Genomic DNA, 20,862 nt, shown 5'->3' on the forward strand with positions numbered 1-20,862 from the left:
TTGGCTTCGTCACGGCATTGCTGGTGATGGTGAGAGTCAGGATGATGAAGGCAATGTTGGCAAATACTTCTATTGAATATGGTGATGTCGTGGACAGCACTGCTCTGGTGATGTATATGACAAGAATACTGTTGCCACCGGTGGTGATGTTGACAATTGTGCTGTTGCTGGTGATGTTAGTATGATGATGGCGATGATGTCGGTGACAGCGCTGCTGATGATGTGTTGGTGACATTGATGATGACGGCGCTGTTGACAGCGCTGTTGCTCATGATTATAGTGATGGTGGTTGTGATTCTCTTTCTCTCTCTCTTCACACAGCCTACACTCCGTATGCGAACATTACGTGCCACGTGATGCTGGGCACGCGGTTGTTGCAGGGACACCGCCTGGCCCGACCACCACACTGCAGCCTTGCCATGTACGTGTGCACGCGCGTGTGTGTGTGTGCATGGGCATTCTTTTGCCTGTGTGTCTGCATGTGGAGACCTGAGATGCAGTTAAAGTGATGCAGCTGAGCACCATTACATTATAGGCCGGAGCGGTGACCCAAATGTGCTGCTGGTGCACGTAAATAAAGTTTCAGTAGCTGCATGGAGCAGAGAACACAGTAGGCACGTGTTATAAGGGACAGTGGCTGGTGGTCAAGACTAACAATGAAGTAAGAGGCAAGGGTAGGGATCTCGTCAGAGAGGACATCCACCGTGGAGATGGAGCGATGAAATCAGCTCATGTGCAGGTGCTGGGTGGAGCATTACATCACAGGACTGGCTTGGGGAGTTGATGATGATGATGGAGCGCAAAGTTCCAAGTGACAAGTGCGTTGATAGCACAGGTGCTCTTGTGTATGCTCGCAATTTGTTGGTATCACACCGCCACTTGTTGGTGAACAACGGCTGTGGTATATGGAATGTGTCACAACATTAGCCAAGGTTGTGTGTGTTTAGTTTACCTGGGGTATTAATCAAAAGCCATGCAATGGTTTGGTGACTGATTGCCGGAAGGACACGGGAGCAGTCGCCCCACGATGTTCACAGCATATGAGGATGCCACTTGCGTGCTTGGGAATCTTCTGGCTGTGACGAGCTCTCTTGTGCACGTGGGGACCTCAACGTTGTCTCCCTGCCGTTCAGGTACGACCTGATGATGCGCTGTTGGGAGGGGAACCCCCAGCGCCGCCCAGACTTCCAGGAGGTTGCCCGCACCCTGCACACCATCGCCAACTCCCAGCAGGTGAGACCACCACGCAGAGCGCGACACTTTACACTCGCATAGTCAGCGCCGTGTCACGGTTATTGGGGGCCCAGGATTGTGTTACAATTGGAGGGCCCTTTTTGGATAATCAATTCCTTCCCTTTACTTATTTTACCACCACCCACATACAAAATACGAAACAAGACATTGTTACTTACCTTGGTTATTTCAGTAATAGTTTTCAAATGTGGTATACGAATTGTACAGCGAAATCAAAAGTTAACACCAACAGGACTATTATTTCGATTTAAAGCTTTCGTGACTGCAAGGATTCATCTTCTTTGGTTCTTTCGGTAAAGTCACGTAGAATGAGAATAAAATAATAAAATAACACAATAAAATTCTCACGACGTTTCGGCCACAACGCAAGCGGCCGTCTTCAGGTGAAAGGAACAGACCTGTCGGGCACAACTGTGTGTTGTGTGTCTCTCTCTCTCTGTGTCTCTGTGTTGTCTCTCTCTGCTTGTGTGTCTGTCTGTGTGTCTCCGTGTCTGTGTTTTGTCTCTCTCTCAAATGTAATACTACCTGATGACGACTGCTTGTGTTGCAATCAAAACGTCGTATTCTATTATTTAATTTATTTTCTTTCTACGTGACTTTACCGACAGAACCAAAGAGTAGGAATATTTTTATTTTGGCCCACAACAAAGTAATGCTTTGCCTTTAATTACAACATTTTATGCAGGATGTATCATTCATTGTATGTCATGGAGAGGAATTGACCTCCAGTTGCTTAGATCATAGTGCACTTGAAAAACATACCACCAAACTCCACCTTATACACATCACACTCTGTACTTGCACACTATGCACCTCGACCTTAAGACACCATGCTGCACTGTTGACTTACAGCACCTAAATGAACTCATCATGCAGCTGGAACCTAATCCTATGTATATTTATATACCATGCACACTGCACACCATTAACATTACACCCTGCACTCCGCTTTGTGTACCTGTCACACACCTGGACACACCAAGCCAAAGTGTCTTCCTGTTTAAACTAGCAATGGGGTGCTCTACATGGAAATGTAGAATTTCTATCAGTGATAGAAATTCTACAATTCCATGACAGGAGCAAGGATAACAACTGTTGGCTTCCCACAAAGCGAGATGATAAGTCGAGACAACCCTCAAACGGGGTTTGAACTCATAACCTTGTATGCTTGTTGTACTTCTTTAGCACCATACGTAGCCGACCATGCTAGCAAGCAAACGAACCGCAGCACCACACGCGCGGATAATGCCATTCACACCACACAGGGGAAACAATAACAGAGGATGTTACGTGCAGGCTAGCACACCACACCTCAAGGCCGTAGCCATGGAGTCAACATTGGGGGGGGGGACCAAATCTTCCAGAGTGTCTGGGGGTTCCAACCCAGAGAAATATGTAAATTTGAAAACTCATTTCCTGCCTAAAATATAAAAAAATTCACCAACACATGGGGTGAACTTTTTTTTTTACCAAAATGTTGAATAATGTATTGTATTACATTGCTCTGTTTTTACTCTTTTACCATTTCTTGTTTCATTGTATGTAATGGCAGAAATTAGGGATAAATAAAGTACAACCATAACCACAATCATGTAAAGATATTGTGGCCAAGTTATAGCAAATTGTTGTTTTTACTGTATTTCCATTGCATAGCAATTATTTTTTAATAGCAATATATTGGGGGGGGGGTACATTTTGAACATATTTGAATATTGGGATGTGTCCCCCCCCCCCCCCCAATATATATTATAATTACGGCCTTGCCACACCTTGTTAACTTTATCGCGTACGTGATTATGTGACGAGGGGTGGTACTGTGGTTCGTGCATTGTGATCCCGGACCTTGGATAGCGAGTGATACTTGAACTGGTCCTGAGACTCCCCTCGGTCAACTCAACCTTAAAATTAGTACCGGGTACAGTGTGTAAATATCAGCACTGGGGAGACGAAGGTGGCCAGGAATGCTGCTGGCCACTCACCCTCTCTTGTACCATGCTGGCCTCCACAGGTGCTTTCTACAAAGCACTTGCCTCAAGTTTGAATGGCTACAGAGAGAAGCTAAGTTTTTATAATTGTGTACTTAGGTAATGCGTTTATTTGTGCATACAGTAATGCGTGTGATGTATGCAACATCAATGTGTAATTGCAGATTAATATGTGCGACGTGCATCTTTGTGTAATGTATTGATGTGTGTGTTCGTATTTGTGTTCAATTCAGGACTATGTCAATATGGCTGCCTTCAATGCAGAGGGCTACGTGGACCTGGCCCCGCAGCCTGGCGAGAAGCTGTGAAGAACGCCCATCCATTCTCAGGCCAACTATGTTCAGCTAATTCAATTGATTTTATTTTATTAATTTCAATGCTCAAAAACTAAAAGGGGTAGTGTTTATCTAAGCAAAATATGTCCATTACAAGAACAGCAACAATCAATGAATGAAGGCCACGACCATAATACCACGTGATGGTGTTATATCCCACGTCTGTGAAAAAGAGCTTCACAGCTCATCGGATTTCTCCAGGATAAATAAAGATTCTGAGGATAAATACACCTCATACTTTATTAATTTGTATAAATTGATCATTAAGGTAAACGTGTAATTAGATTATGTTACTTTAAAAATACCAATTATCAAATGAGTTTACATTACTGCACTTCTGCAGTCTTTAGGAGTCAGTAATTTGGTGACCGATTGAATAACAATCCTCCAAACAGGCGCCGTGTATGATTGGATCTGTGATCTAAAGGTCGTGCAAAATTGACCTACGTATTATAAAAGTGGATTAGTTGAATTTGCGATTGCCTTTTAATAACTGTGCATCAGGCATGTGCAATGATTTATTGATACAATTGAAGTTTTTACACTCAATAGCCATGCATCAGATTGTGCAAAACTCGATTATTTCCGATTTCTGATTATTATTTGCTCATAAAAATCTCGTGCATTTATACTAATAGGTGGGGGGGGGGGGGGGACACAGTGAATGTTAAATGTCTACTGTGAATTGCGACTACTGTATTGTGATTGAAATGGGACCAATGTAATTGGCTCTTTCTTATTTTTTCTTCGAATGTCTAAGCCTGTACTAAAGGTTGTAAACCACGTGTTTCCACCACTTATGGTGTATCTATGAATTTAGTACTCAGGTGTAGAGTTTTTACCTCGAAGCATAAATGTGGTAAATGGCTGGTCAGAAGAAGGCCTTAGGCTGGGACTTGCAGCCTGCCACAGCCTCTCTAAATGACCACAGTGCAGCTAACAGTGTTACCATATTGTACATAATGAATCAAGGGGCTTTAGTTAAGTCACTGCAAGGAAATTAATTAAATCCTGGAAAGTAGGCTTCCCATGGATAAATAATTAAAATGGACAGTACATATTATCTTATGTCTCCTCAGCTCCATTTAAAGTATTTGTAATGCTTTCAATAGCTTGCGTGATTTTATGCTGTTGTCCCAAACACATATTTGCTTGTAAATATGACTGAGGTACAATGCTTTCATACGCCATCTTTGTCTATATCTTGTTAAATCCATAGACGATAACCCGACTGCAAAGACTCCAAAATATAAAAACAATTCCCAGTGGCCTTTGTTCAAAAAAGGCAATACCCGATCAATTTTAACTAACTTAACTGAATCTCCGTCAAAACAAAGTCTCATGTTAAACCATGAATGTCAGATATTAGAGTTTGCATCATTTTCTTTCAGTGATTTCAAACCAATCCCCATCGTATGTACTTTTTGGTTCTTTCGGTAAAGTCACTAAGGTATAAAATAAAATAAATTAAATCACGACGTTTCGGGCGCAACACAAGTGTCCGTCATCAGGTGGGACAACCACAGCAAGAATTGCAATTGTTTCTTGCTGTGGTTGTCCCACCTGATGACGGATGCTTGTGTTGCGCCCGAAACGTCGTGATTTAATTTATTTTATTTTATACCTACGTGACTACCGAAAGAATAAAACAGTATGTATCCCTGCAGTCACGAAAACTTCAAATCTAGATTCCCCTCGTATGTATTTTTACGATGGTAGAAATAAAAAGCATTCGCAGGTATTAAAATTGTACATACATTGGTATATTGAAGCTAAAGCATACTCAGGCTTTCCCTGAAAATATCTCCAGGTGAGATGCCCCCCCACACCTCGCCAACACCAGGTGCCAGGTGCTTGCTGCTTTTGCCAACATTCGCCGAAATGCAGCAGTGGCAAAATTACGGTGCCGTAGCTGCCCGTTTACACTTTTCCTTCATAAAATTTGGTCCACTGCATTGTGGGTTCTCTTTAATGTGTAGGGAACGCTTGTTTTGTAGTTGATACTGTATCTAAACAGGGCTAAAGATCCCATAGTTTCAGGGTTGTCAGGTCTCACGTCGCACGTTTAACGCACACATTGCTCTCATTACATTAAGGCTTGGCCTTCATGGCACGACAATATGTTCACCACCAACGATTTAGTCCCTCGTGGACGTCATTGCAATTCCCAGACCTTGACAACGAAGCGATGTTTTTCCATGATAGGTTGGTTGCTGGTTTGCATTTCTTGACGACCATATAGTAACGATGTTCATGAAATATCTTCCCAGACAAATAGTGTAGCACTTTGTCAATGTTAAAAGTCAGGAAGGCTTTCCTGCACCAGCTAATATTCAAAACCATATACTGTACTTCTCACGTCGCTTGCATTCAGCACACGAGTCACGCACTAACTGGCGGCACTTCTGATTCCTGAGCATTTAACAGACTTGAGAATCTACACTTGTTAATGCCACAGCAAAATCACTCCTCTCCTGGTCTCACGCCATTGTGAGACAATCCCGGAAACCCCGCCGGGTCCGTGACGAATCCTGCGTCTCCCGAGTTGATCTGTGCCCCGTACAACCTCACATTGGCTGCTGTAAATGTCTCATCGCCCGAGAGGTCTTTGTGGTGGACGTAACCCACGGATGGGTCATGGTTTACACACAGACGTAAACCAGTGGTTCCCAAGCTCTCTGGACCCCTTGGATGATTGTCAACCCTCAAACTAATTGTCGCAGACCTTCATAGAGTATTAAGACAAATCTGGTGCGTTGTGAAAAAAAGATTAAATCTGCAACAGTTCAGAAAACCAATTCCCATTGTTCGGTGAACCACCAGTGGGCCTGAGGACCACTGGTTGGGAACCACTGCTCTCAATGCATAGAGACGTATTGGCGGTGCACCGGTGTACCGGTGCAGCATACCACACCGGTCCTCATAAAACGGTCTCAAATCAAAATTTGAACTGACGTTCGTCTTCAGACTGCTTCGACATCACGAGACCTTAGTTTGACGCTCACCCCGCAAGATGTTCTGACCGGGGATGCGAATTGCGGGGAAAATAATTTAGTACTGCGTTAGAAAAAAATTGTTATACGGTGCACCACCGGTGTACGGCCAATACATTCAGGGATCCCTTCCCAGAGATCGGTTCTGTCCTATTGACTAGCATGTTGTAAATTAAATCTATATAACCTACGTATATGTTTTCCTATCTATATACTGTAATACTTTTTTAAGTGGTGAGGTACGCATTTGTGCATACATGTCGACTCGTGATATGCCAACATTGTCAGAGCAAACTGCGATCCATGCCTTCGACGGTTCAACATTGAGAGCGCGAGGAATCCCCCCCCAGACCGCATTGACTTGGCAAACCTGAATCTTCGCCAAGTCGACCATCACCAAATTCACGCAGGTGGCTGTGTAGCCTCAGGGTCAATGCGCCCACCACTTAGCGTGCGTAGGGCCCAGGATCGATTGCCGCTGCTGGTAACGCAACAAGGTTTTCCTGGTGATTAGCCAAATACGGTACGCTGTATCAATCGATACAGTTCTCTGTATATTGTTCATTACATTAACTCCTCCATGATGCCATATTCAGATCTGCTTTGAAAATCTGATCGTTTGAAATGGTTCCAACCTGGCTAAATGGTGTTCTCTCCGAGGGAACGCAGAGCGAGTTGTTTTACGTGGTCTCCATCTGGTTCACAAGGCTTGTTTTTTATGCATTTACCAAATGCAAACCTAAACAATATTATATATACTACTGAACATACATTTACTGTTGATGTGTGTAATACATTGGACACCGTGATGTAATACTTTTTTATTGCTGCATTTACAAGCATGTATAAATGGTTGTTCTTTATACAGTCTTGACAATGTGTATTTTGACCGGTTGTGATTAATCAGTTATTACACAGCCGTATGCCCTGGCTGAAGATTGTCTAGATTATCAAGCATTTAGACTGCAACGATTAGGAATTGCAATAGTCTCATTTGGCACAAAATAAAAACATGTCTACCTATCTCGGTTAAAAGAAAACAGCTGGGCTGGGCTGAGGAAAGCCACGGCAAGGTCTGGTGGCATCAACTGCATTGGCTGTGATGACCTCCAACCTTGATAGTTTGACACAATGGGGAAATAAGAAACAAGTCCGTAAACATGTAACACTTTATTTACAATTCGCTTGAGCATACAAACTTGCCCAACACATCAAACCCAGTGCGTTTGTCACTGACATTGAAGAGTAAAACATGAACAAACATATGAAACAGGTCTTAAGAAAATATTCTGTACGACTCACTTGGGTGCCAAACACATTTTGTGCTGGGCTACCACAAGCTGGGACCTGCAGTGGTCCCCCACCCACCCCCACCCAGCAAGTCGATTGGCAGGCAGCATGGGGTAAAGTGCGAGTCCTGCCAATTCATTAACATCTTGGCCAGTGTGGAGAATAGGTCACGTGTTCTCCAGAGGGGCACTCGAGAGCTCCCTCTAGAGGAGGCCCTTCTGCTGGCAGTGTCGAAAGCAAAACGTTACAGGGCTGAACCTTTACATTACCACATCACCACGTATGCTATTTATCGTTGAAGGATTGACTAAATACGAAAGCCAAGCCGGATCCACTTTCCTTTATGATGCAATGCATGGCTATGTTTACATCACGTTCTGAATAAACAAGCTAGTGTAAAAAGTACATATGTATTACTTTAAAATGTTTTGAACCTCCATTATTCAGAACAGAAATATGAAAAGAATACTAGCTGCAGTTAGTTGTCAGTCCTGATTGAGTTAAATGTTATTAACGTTTCAAATAATTATCAGGGGGGAAATGTTAGCCATGCTCATGCTTTAGCAAAAACTTCATATGCAGCAAGGCTCTACATCATTCATAGAATCCTGGAGAATATGCCAAATGTGACTGCAACGGAGCACAAAAGAAAATAATTTAGTATTGTAATATATACGCATGTAAGCCAGTAGGGCCCAGTCTGTATCGCTCATGAAGCCAAAACAGGCTAAAACGCACAACACTGCACCGCCACTTAACCAATATTTTGACGTAAATTAGACGTGCAGCCTAATGTGTAAAAGTCTATTGCTATTCTCAAGCCTGGCCAATGGTGGCCGAGCTCCAAGTGAAGGGAGGAATTTTGCCAAGATACCAAATAGAAAAACGATATCATTCAAAATGATCTTGGCCGCAAATGCAGCTGTCTGGCATGACCTTAAATGTTGAACCAGAATCAAGAGAAGTACCAGAACACCACTGTTGTCAAGAATGTGGCTCTGCAACCAATTAGAAAATTAACATTTAAGCAGCTGAGCTATTCTTTCACACACACATAGGCAGTTCATTACAGGCGATCCAACACAATTTAGAAATTCTCTTCATTAAAAAAATGGCACAAACTGTCAAATTAAAGTAGCAGCATGGTCATTCCACCATTTCTTAATGTCAGCCACACTGGAATCCCACCACAAAGGCACGGCTAAGCAACGATGCGTGGTATACCATGGAAGGGGTGCTCCATATGGTAGCACACCATCCTGGTGCCTCGGACCAGGGCCTGACAGATACATTCCCATTATGCATTCCATTGCCACGGTGTTGTGGATCGATGTTTTTGAAAGTGTAATCAAGAGCATCCCGTTGCATGGGTGGCATTTTCCTTTAAGGTGAAAAGGTAACACTTCAACTGCCTGTATATTCACATATCAAGGCATAGGATCTGTCAACAAAGTGATTTTTAAAAGATTCTTCAGAATGAGTTGAATTTTCTTTGACCTATCGAAAGCATGGTACAACAATTTCGGCATCGTCCCTTAATGTGACAGTGTACAATTGAACGATTCTGTATATTCATTTATCAAGGCACATGATATGTCAATAAGGATATTCTTAAGAGATTCTTAGGAACATGTTGCATTTTCATGGGGTTAACAAAGCATTTTCTGAACATCAACGCTGAGTAGGATGACTGATATTTCCAGGGACCACTTTAGTGGTGTATTAGGCAATGCACTAAAAAAGGGGTCCACCTATGATGTCTCACCCCGTTCCAGCGTGCATCAGCACTCATTGGTTTAGTTCAGGGGAACCAGCAGCCAAAGGACTGCTGGCTCAGATCAAGGAAAGCTTACACATTCAATGTATTAAAGTACACAGATGTGCAGCGGACTGCAGGGAGGAGAGCAACAGGGCAGAGGAAACAAATGGCTGCTGTGCGTGGAGCAGAAAGACACAAGTGCAAGAGCAGACAAGTGCTGCTCTATTCAGCCGGATGAAACATCATCAGTGTCAAACTGTAGGTCACATCCACAGCTTTCAGGTTTTCGTGTTTGTCTGAGATTCACGCAGCTTAATGGGTGGCCTTGTTGCGCGCTGGGTGGCATACTGCTGGCTAGCACTCTGCCTACGCCGATCCAGCGCCTCTTGCCTCTTGCGCTCAATCTCTTCAGGGCCGCATTGCTTCGGGCCTCCTGAAATTCGCGCACGGAAAGTGTCTGCATTAGGGGTACGGTTAACACAGATTCTTGTTAACCAAGCCTGGCACGGAGACCACAGTAACATCACCAGCACTGTAATTAATGATTGTTATACTGTACTTTAAAGCCTATGACTGTGTGCAGATTAGTGTAATTGACACGCTATCTGTACACTCCAGTGTACTCCAGAATCTATGCTTATGTGTATCGCAGTGTCCTGTGTGTAAGTTGAGTACTCAAGTTGGCCAGTTATATAAATCTGAAGTAAACATTTCCCTTGGATTAAACCTATTCAATTAAAGAGTTAGAAGACATGTGACTGTTTAACAAAATGAACTGTCTACCCTATGGTTACACGACCCAACTAATCAAGACGATACAATACTCTTTGGTTCTTTCGGTAAACTCACGTAGAAAGAAAATAAATTAAATAATTTATTTAAGTAATTCCTGCAGTCACGAAAGCTTGAAATCAACCACGATACAATGTTTAACATTCCTTATGACAAGGTACCCTACAGTAGTAAACCACATGGTATGCTATGCTTGTGTGTATCTTCATACATTCCACACCGTAATGCTTTGTGCTTTTCAGAATTCAAACGTATGCTTGTGGATATCCCACTGCACTTAAGACATTGCTTCAGTGCGGACCAAAGGCCCTTACATACCTGTGAAGGCCACCGTCGTGTCCGTGTAGTGTCTCCGCAAGACAGGCTTCGAATTCGTTGACAGGATATCAAATGCCGAGCGGCTGCGGTTCAGGGGGCAACCCGGAGCACCTGGGGGCACGCCGGTGGCCCCACCGCTCCTCCCCTGGAAATCGCCGATCCTCGGTGGCCCTGGACGCGCAGCTGCTGCCTCGGGCACGGTGAGTCTGCGAGTGGGCGGCACCACTGAAGCCACTGGTTTCGACACAAACGTCTGGGCGCCGGCTGGTAGGACGCTCGATAACGGCACGAGCACGCTCGCCTTTTCGCTCTCTCCTGCCGCCCGAGCCTGCAGCAGCGTATTTCTGGACTTGATGTGGCTGGGCAAGACGGTGTTCAGATGCACCGTGTGTGGAATGGTCAGTGCAGAGCCGGATGCACCCACGGCGCTCCGTGTTCCCATGCCACCCTGGGCCAATAGCGAAAGGCTATCGTTGTCACTTGCCCTTTCAACAGCCGAGTTGTTGTTAGTTCGGACGAACTTGAAGCTGTGCTGCTTCGTGGGACATGTGCCTGACGATACCTCAAAGCAGACCGCCCCAGCTGTTGTTGCAACACCGCAGGAGGCACCAGAGCCACTCGGCTTCGCATCCGCCCTGCCAGGCGGGCGGTCTGCAGTCAGGGCAGTCAAACTTGCCGAAAGTGCGCACTCCTTATTGTCCACGGGGTCAATGTCTGATTGCTTGTCCCAGATGCCGTCAACGGGCTCCCGGATCCTGCTCAGGAGCTCGTCCATATTACCGAGGTCATCCCATTCATCCTCACCGATGACTGTACTTGCAGCATTGGGTTTAACTCGGTTGGGATCAGTGATTGGGTTAAGATTGGATTTGCAATTTGAGGTAGCACTGAGGTTAAGGTGGACATTAAGGTTTAATTTGGAACTGTGTGCAGGATCAAAATTATGGGTAGGGTTAACAGAGTTTGAACTAGGTTGAGGTTTGGTGGAAAATGTATAATTAGGCATAGAGATGACACTCTGGTTAGCTTCAAGGGTCTGATTCGGGCCAAGAACTCGGCAAGCAGTTCCGCCCTTCTCTTGGCGTGAGCCTGTTGCCTTGAAAGACTCACGGTTAATCTGAACCACAGCAGGGCCCAGAGAGTCTGCGCACTCGAGCTTCGTAGATATTTTCATTGCTGCACCCCTCTGACCAACCACTGGATGCGAACTTTTTACTGCGGCCTGCATTGGTCTGTTTGGCCTAAATCCACTGGCACACGGACCTTGACCAGACTGGTCTGCACTCCCTCGCTCTATGCCTGTCGCAATGCTTGAGGACGTGCTCTGCAGTGGCATGCTGGGAAGTGAATTCTGTTTTTCTAGGGAGACCGTATTAAAACCGTTCGGAAAATATGCTGAATGCCCAGATGGCATTGTACTCTGCTTAATAGGGGCATTCATTAAGCAAGATGTAGCTTCAACAGAATCAGGTTTCAATCGAGCCGCCTGGTTGTCCTGCATTTCATCCACGACTAAGGTTCTGTTGGCAGTGGCATCCACACGTTCAGAGTTCGTCACGAGGTCAGACAATTGATTGGAAACAGCAATGAAGGAACTGTCGTGCACCCAGTCATCATCCTCCCAGTCGTCAAACACGTTCTCCATGGATAGATTCGACCCTGGAATCACAGGGGTCGCCGTGCCACCATCCCTTGCTGCGCCCTCGGCAAACGCCAACACTGTGTCTCCTGTATTCGCGTTCGTGGGCCTGGCACTCCCAACCTCCTTATTCCGCTGTGCGCAGTCAGCAGCACCGCTGGGTTCATAGCACAAAGGTCTTGCCCTCGCCCCAGCAGGCGGAGCGTCGATGACGCAAGAAGGCAGGTCCCCAGCCAATAATACTTGCGCTGCCTCAGATGTGCAGCGCAGACCTTGAACACTGTGACATGCCGTTTTCTTGGCCAGTCTCGGAGCAGAGGACGCCGTCGCGAGCTTATCTTGGAAACCCGTGCCCACCGCACCCCTTTCACTGAGGGGATGCGACGGGTCAATCGTATCCTCGTCGAAAAGGGCGTGCAAGTCTGCCTCGTACTGCCACCCTGAGCCTTTGGCTTTGGGCGTGCTCTGCAAAGGTGGATAGAAAGTGAGCTGTGATGGCCGGGGGCGGTCGCCGCTGTTGGTGGACGCGTGTTCGGACATGGGCTCCGACGACGGTTCCAGCTCGTGAGGCAGCAAGACGTTCACCAAGGGGCTGGACACGGGAGTGCCGAGGATTCGCGTGGGAGTGCTGTCATCGTCGCGGCCGTTCTCCGAGCGTCTGGCAATGCCCACGCGTTCCCTCAGGATGTCCGCGTGAGTTAGACGCGTCGCCGAGTGGAGCGAGCCCTGCGGCGGCAGATCTGCTCCAAATGCGGTCGTCACTCCTCCGTGGGTGGTGGCATTGCCATGCTGAGGCGGGGACCGGGCGTGCTCCGAGCACACGGTCGACGAGGCGTTGTTGCCGTCCCGGGACGCACGATCTATGTCCTTCGCCATGCTCACCAGCTCCTCAGGGCGCAGCTCCCGACACTCGACCCTCCGTCTTTTATTCCTGCTTAATAAAAAAAAATCAAGAGCAAGTATCTCCATCGAGCCGTGTCGACTCTTATAGCACAGTCACTATTAGTGAGCCTTTATTACGGCTGGTACACATTTGAGGGGGGATAAAGCCAGCACCACAACCAGCTGTCATTATTCCTCTGATTGACCACAAGAAGTGTTCATTTAAAATTGAGTTAACTTAGCAGACGCCCATACCTGGTGTTGGCTATTAATTTAACTATGATTGCCGAGATTGCAATACAGTACAGACTGTAATACAGATAGTAATATACCGCACTGTGCCCTCATTTTCTCAATATACAATGAAGCACACACACAGCCATTCAACACTTTTGGGGGAAAAAAATTATTGGGGCACGCAACGACTGGCAGAGCATGCAAATAAATTGTTAGACCATGTGAACAACACCTGGCTCTGGGTATTTTGACAGAGGTGAATTGAAAGAGGTTTATATCAGCTCCAGCCACCGATTTTCACTTGAGCGTACAGTAAAAAATTTTAATGAGGGCGAATATAATTGCAGTGCAGTGGAATAACATCCTCAAGACCGCTGCCCACGGTGAATCAGAATATTTATTTATCCTGGATAAATCTGATGAACTACGAAGCTAATTTTCACAAATGTTCAGCAACCGTGCGCACATACAAAAGCTCACACACATGAACTCAAAAGCAAAAGGCTCCGTGTTTAAATCTAGAGCCTTGGCCTGGCCAATGTTACCCCTGGGTGCTGTGTTCATGCTTAATGGGCTCTGGTGAGAAGGAACTAGATGACGGAGAAATGCCTTCCCCCTCCATCCACAAGGTCACCAAGGAACCCATGCTGTTGGGCATGGGCTCTTCCTGCACACAACACACACAATCACAAAATCAGCACCACATATTAACCACTTCAGCCTTTCCCGATTCTGTACGTTTACGTCACTGGAATCTAATCGATTCCGAACGTAATCGGAAGGAAAGGGCAAGCGGGAGGGCGTGTGGAACAGTTTGACGCCATCTGTCATTGAGTGTGGTCGTGTTTCTACAGTTCTTTGTGGTGAGTACAGTACAATATCTATAAGAATAACGGCGCCAAGCCTCCCTACATACAATTAACGCTAACCGCTAGCGCGTTCAGAGATTTAGCGGTGAATGGGACCCACCCTGCAACTTGCAGACGTCTTGGATTGTGAAAGGGTTAATTCACCTACTCGCAACAAACCACATTTCTGGAGAATTACATTGTGGGTTATCAAATGTTCTTGGACACCCTTTAATTCATAGAATTGCCATTGGAGTGACGCATTATACAGGAATCTCCCATTATACGTAAGGGATTCGTTCCTGAGAAATACTACTCAACTCTAAATTACTTAAAGTGAACTCTAATTTCTCACAGATATAATGTGAAAATCATGATTTGCGTTCCTAGCCGATATTCCTGGACAAAACAATGCGTGACTAACATATCATGAACTGTACAAAAAGTATACGATTATAAATTAACATACATACATTTTAACTCAAAATAAATACAAATAATTAGATTATACTTACCAGAGATGGTTCAAGAGCCTACTGATCAAGGCCTCTTGGGGTGAGCATTGGTAGAGTTATACAGATGAAGGGGTAGGATCAAATACCTTTTCATCTGACGATGAAGCTGGAGCCACGGGAATGTTCACTAGCGGGGAATCTGCCTCGCTTCTGGACGATTTTCCAGACGTTATGGCTTAATTGCAAAACGTTTAAAAAAGGTCTTTCCAAAGATAGCTGGACAGCATATTTCTTCTTCTGCTGGTACAGCTAGCTCCTTGTAGCAGTGAATGCCAGCGAATATTAGTGGTGGTGGTATCGTTATATCGTCCTCATCCTCAGCTCATTGATGTTCCAACTACATCAGCTCCTCACCATGGGACTCAAACAACTCCACTATGTTGTCCGACTCCTCCACATTGTCGAGTCCACCTATCTTGCGATGCAATACTGCACTGTACACATGTAGCGGGGTGAGAGCCCTCCACGTGCTACGCACGCATTTTTTTCAAATATGCAAAGCATTCTACTTGTAAGGAAATGTTCCCTCATTCACCAGCAACGTATATGCGAAACAACGCATGATGATGCAACTTATATCGGGGGGATTCCTGCACCTTTATCTGTATGCCTGTGTGCATGCAAATGCATTATATAAAAACAGATTTTTCAAACACTTTTCGATGTCCTATTTTGATAAGGGGTGCAGCATTAGTGTGAAATGATGAGGTCTGCATGTCCCACAACACAAGAGTGGTACACTGACAAACCTGTGGAGTATCTCATGCGAATGTGCACCTACCACAGGCTTGAGCTTCTTGATGATGTCAGCCAGGTTTGTTTTAATTGGCCAGGCTCCCCTCCGCTCGGCTGCAGCACACACAGAACGTGGAGGCATGAGACAGAGTCCAACCATAACACAAACCGTACCAATTCAATTGTACTGCATGATGGAACCAACCTCACGAGTTTATTATTTCTTTTTCCAGATGGCTTTAAAGCAAATAGATGGGAAAATAATCTCATCTAAAAGAGTGTTTAAACTAAATGGCACTTTTTTATAGGCACCATCAAAAGCACATTTGAAATGATTACACAAAGCATCAAGCAAACACTTAGCGTTTCGCTCTTACTTTAACACATATCCTACTAATTTACGTAATATTCTGAGTAACGATCACAGTAATTCAGCAATGAATGGAAGCCAAATAGGAAAGGTTTACGTGAATCAAAACATTGAGCAGAGAGAGCTGTAATAGTCCTGCATTTTGTGAATTAAGTGAACAGGCTGGTATGTACAGTGAGGGAAAAAAGTATTTGATCCCCTGCTGATTTTGTACGTTTGCCCACTGACAAAGAAATGATTAGTCTATAATTTTAATGGCAGGTTTATTTGAACAGTGAGAGACAGAATAACAACAACAAAATCCAGAAAACCGCATGTCAAAAATGTTATGAATTGATTTGCATTTTAATGAGGGAAATAAGTATTTGACCCCTCTGCAAAACATGACTTAGTACTTGGTGGCAAAACCCTTGTTGGCAATCACAGAGGTCAGACGTTTCTTGTAGTTGGCCACCAGGTTTGCACACATCTCAGGAGGGATTTTGTCCCACTCCTCTTTGCAGATCTTCTCCAAGTCAATAAGGTTTCGAGACTGACGTTTGGCAACTCGAACCTTCAGCTCCCTCCACAGATTTTCTATGGGATTAAGGTCTGGAGACTGGCTATGCCACTCCAGGACCTTAATGTGCTTCTTCTTGAGCCACTCCTTTGTTTCCTTGGCTGTGTGTTTTGGGTCATTGTCATGCTGGAATACCCATCCACGACCCATTTTCAATGCCCTGGCTGAGGGAAGGAGGTTCTCACCCAAGATTTGACAGGACATGGCCCCGTCCATCGTCCCTTTCATGCAGTGAAGTTGTCCTGTCCCCTTAGAAAAACACCCCCAAAGCATGTTTCCACCTCCATGTTTGACGGTGGGGATGGTGTTCTTGGGGTCACAGGCAGCATTCCTCCTCCTCCAAACACGGCGAGTTGAGTTGATGCCAAAGAGCTCCATTTTGGTCTCATCTGACCACAACACTTTCACCCAGTTGTCCTCTGAATCATTCAGATGTTCATTGGCAAACTTCAGACGGGCATGTATATGTGCTTTCTTGAGCAGGGGGACCTTGCGGGCGCTGCAGGATTTCAGTCCTTCACGGCGTAGTGTGTTACCAATTGTTTTCTTGGTGACTATGGTCCCAGCTGCCTTGAGATCATTGACAAGATCCTCCCGTGTAGTTCAGGGCTGATTCCTCACCGTTCTCATGATCATTGCAACTCCACGAGGTGAGATCTTGCATGGAGCCCCAGGCCGAGGGAGATTGACAGTTCTTTTGTGTTTCTTCCATTTGCGAATAATCGCACCAACTGTTGTCACCTTCTCACAAAGCTGCTTGACAATGGTCTTGTAGCCCAGTCCAGCCTTGTGTAGGTCTACAATCTTGTCCCTGACATCCTTGGAGAGCTCTTTGGTCTTGGTCATGATAGAGAGTTTGGAATCTGATTGATTGGTTGCTTCTGTGGGCAGGTGCCTTTTATACAGGTAACAAGCTGAGATTAGGAGCACTCCCTTTCAGAGTGTGCTCCTAATCTCAGCTCGTCACCTCTATCAAAGACACCTGGGAGCCAGAAATCTTTCTGATTGAGAGGGGGTCAAATACTTATTTCCCTCATTAAAATGCAAATCAATTTATAACATTTTTGACATGTGTTTTTTCTGGATTTTGTTGTTATTCTGTCTCACACTGTTCAAATAAACCTACCATTAAAATTATAGACTGATCATTTCTTTGTCAGTGCGCAAACATACAAAATCATCAGGGGATCAAATACTTTTTTCCCTCACTGTATGTCAGGCCACAGAAAGGGAGGACAGTTAAAGCAAGGCTGTGCAAACTATACAGTGCCTGGGATCATCAGCAACAAAGAGTGCAAAAGGGCCGTCCATAAATGATGTCACGTGATTTTGGACGATTTTTGAGCCCCCCCTTCATCACACGGCGTCACAAAAAGTCAGACCCCCCCTCAAATATGACGTCACAGAGCTCAGTTTTGCTTAAAATCGCTTTAAATTATTGTCATTGTAGTGCGTATTTAATGTGGCGCTGCACTCTGATGTAGGAGAAAACATTTATTAAAAAGTCTATTTAATTAAGTAGAACGTGTTGTCTATATATATTTAAAGTTGCGCATTTTGATGTGACGTCACATTTCTCTAACCCCCCCTCGTCACACATCGTCACAAATGTCTGCCCCCCCCCCCCCAGGTGCGTGACGTCATTTATGGACAGCCCCAAAGGATTTGTGGGGGCAGGGGGACATTGTGCAGTGGGCGAGGTAAGAGGTAGTTAAGAGATGTTTGAATAAAGTGATAGCTCAGGACAAGGGTGCAGCCAACTCGATGATTGAGTCGAGGACGCACACACTTGAGCTAGAGTATTTAATGAGAGTGGAGTTTTTTTTGTAAGAATGAGGACATGGTTTATCAGTTATTTTAATGTGCAACAAACAAACGTAATATGTAATGCTTAGATATGTATTTAATGCTAATATATTGATTTAACAATACATTTTGATTTAAAGCTTTCGTGACTGCAGGGATTCATATTCTTGGTTCTTTCGGTAAAGTCACAATAAAATAATAAAAATGTTATTGTTTTATATATTTTTTATTTTATTGTTTCCCTTCTACGTGACTTTACCGAAAGAACAAAGAATAATAACAATACATTGCCAATAACTGAGGACATGTTAAATACATTTCTGAAATACATGTTAGTAGAAATCAAACGTAAAAGAAATAGCAACAAATATGACATATGCCGTAGAGTCGTGTAAAACCCTTATTGTGTTCTCGTCACCTGTGGGTCCCTGTGAGGGCGACAGTGGGTTCCAGGAGATGTCGTGCTCAGACTCACTGCACCCAGAGGTGTGAGCAGCCAGCCCAGACTCCAGAACAGCGCTGCCATGTGCGTTGGTGCTCATTATGTTCGCTGCGAGAAATAATAAAATACAACACATTGACGAGGAAGCGTGAACATACACTCGCTTGAATAACCATTGTCTCACACTCAGCCATTCCAGCCCGATTGCAGTGCGCTCATTACGCCAACCATTAAAACACATCGAGTCCAGGGGTCGGCAAACTTCGGCTCTTTAAGGCCTGCTGCTTCGTGACGTTATTTATTAAGGACCACTTTCTATTTACTTTCTATTTATTCAAATGAGATACAAATACGCCGTTACATCTCGGCTAACTTTGGAAAGTATAGCAAAAAAACTGTACCTCGGATTATTTGTACGATTCGCTACGCACGGTGCGAAATAATTGCAACATACATACGCAACTAAAATTAGAAAAAAATATATTACAAGTATGAGACATTCCTTTAATCCAGTCGAGGCTTTAAAAATTAGTAAACTTAAAAAAACTGTTTTTAAACACGTTTGAATTAAATGTACCGTACTAGTCATGGTAGGACTCTAGGAAGTGGCCCTGAAGCTTGCCACAACTTAAGGGGCCCGTGGCCAACTACAGCCAACGTCAGTCGAGCGTGGACAATTAGAGCCAAGCCGAAACAACGTATAAAAAAATAATGTAAAAAAATGTGTTTTTTGTATGATAGAATATAGTATTGTCATCAGTATGACATAAGCATACCAAGTTTGCAGTCGATACCACATTGGGAAGTGTGTAAAAGTTTAGTTACAAGATTTGACGATACAACGACAACATAGTTAAATAAATAAAAATCGTGGTTTCGTGGAAGGCCACGCGCGTGACGCTGACGTCATGCGCCACTTTCAAAATGCGCTAAAGTTGAAGTAATATTTGGATTCAAAACGTCAAGATTTTCGGGGCCCAGCTCTGTACCCTGCCTGTCCCTTTTACGCTGTTCCCTCATCACCATCATCAACCACCACCACTGAACTCACCTTCACTCCCTCACCGACCACTCAACCGCCACCCAGCAACATTAACAGCCTCTTTTAATCTATCCTCATTTACTCCAACGTTTCAGCTCACAAGGTAATAACCGACAAATGCATTCATTACAACAGTTTATTACTGTTACAGCAATTGGCGTCCAGGCGTTTTAATGGGACGTTTTATTTTGTAGCTACGCGCCTTTCACGCCGATTTGAAACCGCTTTAACATCCAACCACCTGTTAGAAACTTGGTCTACACCCATGTTATTCTCTTGTACAGTAATGCACGTGTATCCCAGCATTTGGTTACATGTCACCGACCCTGAGCTCTTCCCCGGGCCTCACCCGCCGCCATCCTCCCGAGTTGCGAGGCTGCGCTCCTCGCCTCCCCGCGCCTGTGCCGGCTCAGCCTGCAGCCCTGGGTCCTCTGCGGGGTCTGCGCCCCGTCCGCCGCGACCTCCGTCTCCTCCCCTCCTCCCTTCGCCTCCTCCTCTCCATCGTCCCGTGCTCGCGTGCTCCTGCACGCCTCCTCGCCGGCTGTCGGTGGCCGCCGTCGGGTCCGCATGCCGCGCCCAGCACCCCCTGCGCTCTGCCGGCCCTGGGGAGGGCAGTGGAAGGAGGAGGGGGTACCTAGGGGAGCTACGAGGAGCTGCGACGAGGGGAGCTACGAGGAGCGACGAGGGGAGCTACGAGGAGCGACGAGGGGAGCTACGAGGGGGCCCTGCGGTGGCGGAGTGGAGCCGACCCCGCGTCCCCATCGCTGAGCGGCCCCGCGCAAGGGTAAAAATGCAACGCTCTCAAGTGTCGTGATCCTGCAGTGGTGCAAAGGCGGCAAAAAAAAGAATGTCAACACGCTGGTCGGCAACACTGTGCCACTAAATGTAAAAAATAAAACATAATTGGCGACGTTTCGGGCAATGGCCCTTCGCCGGAGCAGTTAACTTTATCAAAAGCGCCGCCTTTCCCAGAGGCTGCGCGCTGATTGGTTGAGCGCCGAGTCGCGCGAGGCCAATCAGTCACGAGCTCGTACCGCTAGTAACTTTATCGACCATTCGTC

At 45.4% G+C, this 20,862-nt stretch overlaps 2 protein-coding genes across 6 annotated transcripts in view; one reads left to right on the forward strand and one right to left on the reverse strand.

The window, feature by feature from the left end:
• The window catches only part of LOC116939330 (tyrosine-protein kinase receptor Tie-1-like), a 47,623-nt gene extending 40,031 nt beyond the window's left edge, over positions 1-7,592 (forward strand). For all 3 annotated transcript variants that reach the window (XM_032947554.2, XM_032947555.2, XM_032947553.2), the window contains exons 11-13: positions 322-421; positions 1,134-1,233; positions 3,473-7,592. In XM_032947554.2, coding sequence (XP_032803445.1) covers positions 322-421; positions 1,134-1,233; positions 3,473-3,547 — 275 coding nt within the window. In that variant the 3' untranslated portion in view covers positions 3,548-7,592. The remainder of the gene's footprint in view (positions 1-321; positions 422-1,133; positions 1,234-3,472) is intronic.
• Positions 7,593-7,718: 126 nt separating this feature from the next.
• On the reverse strand, positions 7,719-20,842 carry LOC116939325 (uncharacterized). Of its 3 annotated transcripts, none has more exons than XM_032947539.2 (6): positions 20,151-20,842; positions 18,736-18,867; positions 15,629-15,696; positions 14,030-14,151; positions 10,727-13,299; positions 7,719-10,049 (listed from the first exon to the last, which is right to left on the reverse strand). In XM_032947539.2, the coding sequence occupies exons 1-6, from the start codon at positions 20,368-20,370 to the stop codon at positions 9,895-9,897; spliced, it is 3,270 nt and encodes a 1,089-aa protein (XP_032803430.1). In that variant the 5' UTR covers positions 20,371-20,842; the 3' UTR covers positions 7,719-9,894. The 3 variants fall into 3 exon arrangements, with proteins under 3 accessions (XP_032803430.1, XP_032803429.1, XP_032803427.1); XM_032947538.2 differs by having other exon boundaries at positions 10,727-13,296; positions 20,127-20,842; XM_032947536.2 differs by having other exon boundaries at positions 20,127-20,842.
• Between the last annotated feature and the right edge of the window lie 20 nt (positions 20,843-20,862).

This window comes from Petromyzon marinus, chromosome 6 (genome assembly GCF_048934315.1).
Source record: "Petromyzon marinus isolate PM22_M1 ecotype Great Lakes invasive population chromosome 6, UKy_Petmar_22M1.pri1.0, whole genome shotgun sequence".
Taxonomy (NCBI): Eukaryota; Metazoa; Chordata; class Hyperoartia; order Petromyzontiformes; family Petromyzontidae; genus Petromyzon; species Petromyzon marinus.

Excerpts from the sequence above, each read along its gene's own strand:
- LOC116939325 (XM_032947536.2), bottom strand. The coding sequence starts at position 20,370 with ATGCGGACCCGACGGCGGCCACCGACAGCCGGCGAGGAGGCGTGCAGG. Across the intron at positions 15,697-18,735 it reads GCCCTCACAGGGACCCACAG|CCGAGCGGAGGGGAGCCTGG; the intron begins GTGACGAGAACA and ends TGTGTGCTGCAG. Across the intron at positions 13,300-14,029 it reads CATGAACACAGCACCCAGGG|CAGGAATAAAAGACGGAGGG; the intron begins GTAACATTGGCC and ends TTTTTTATTAAG.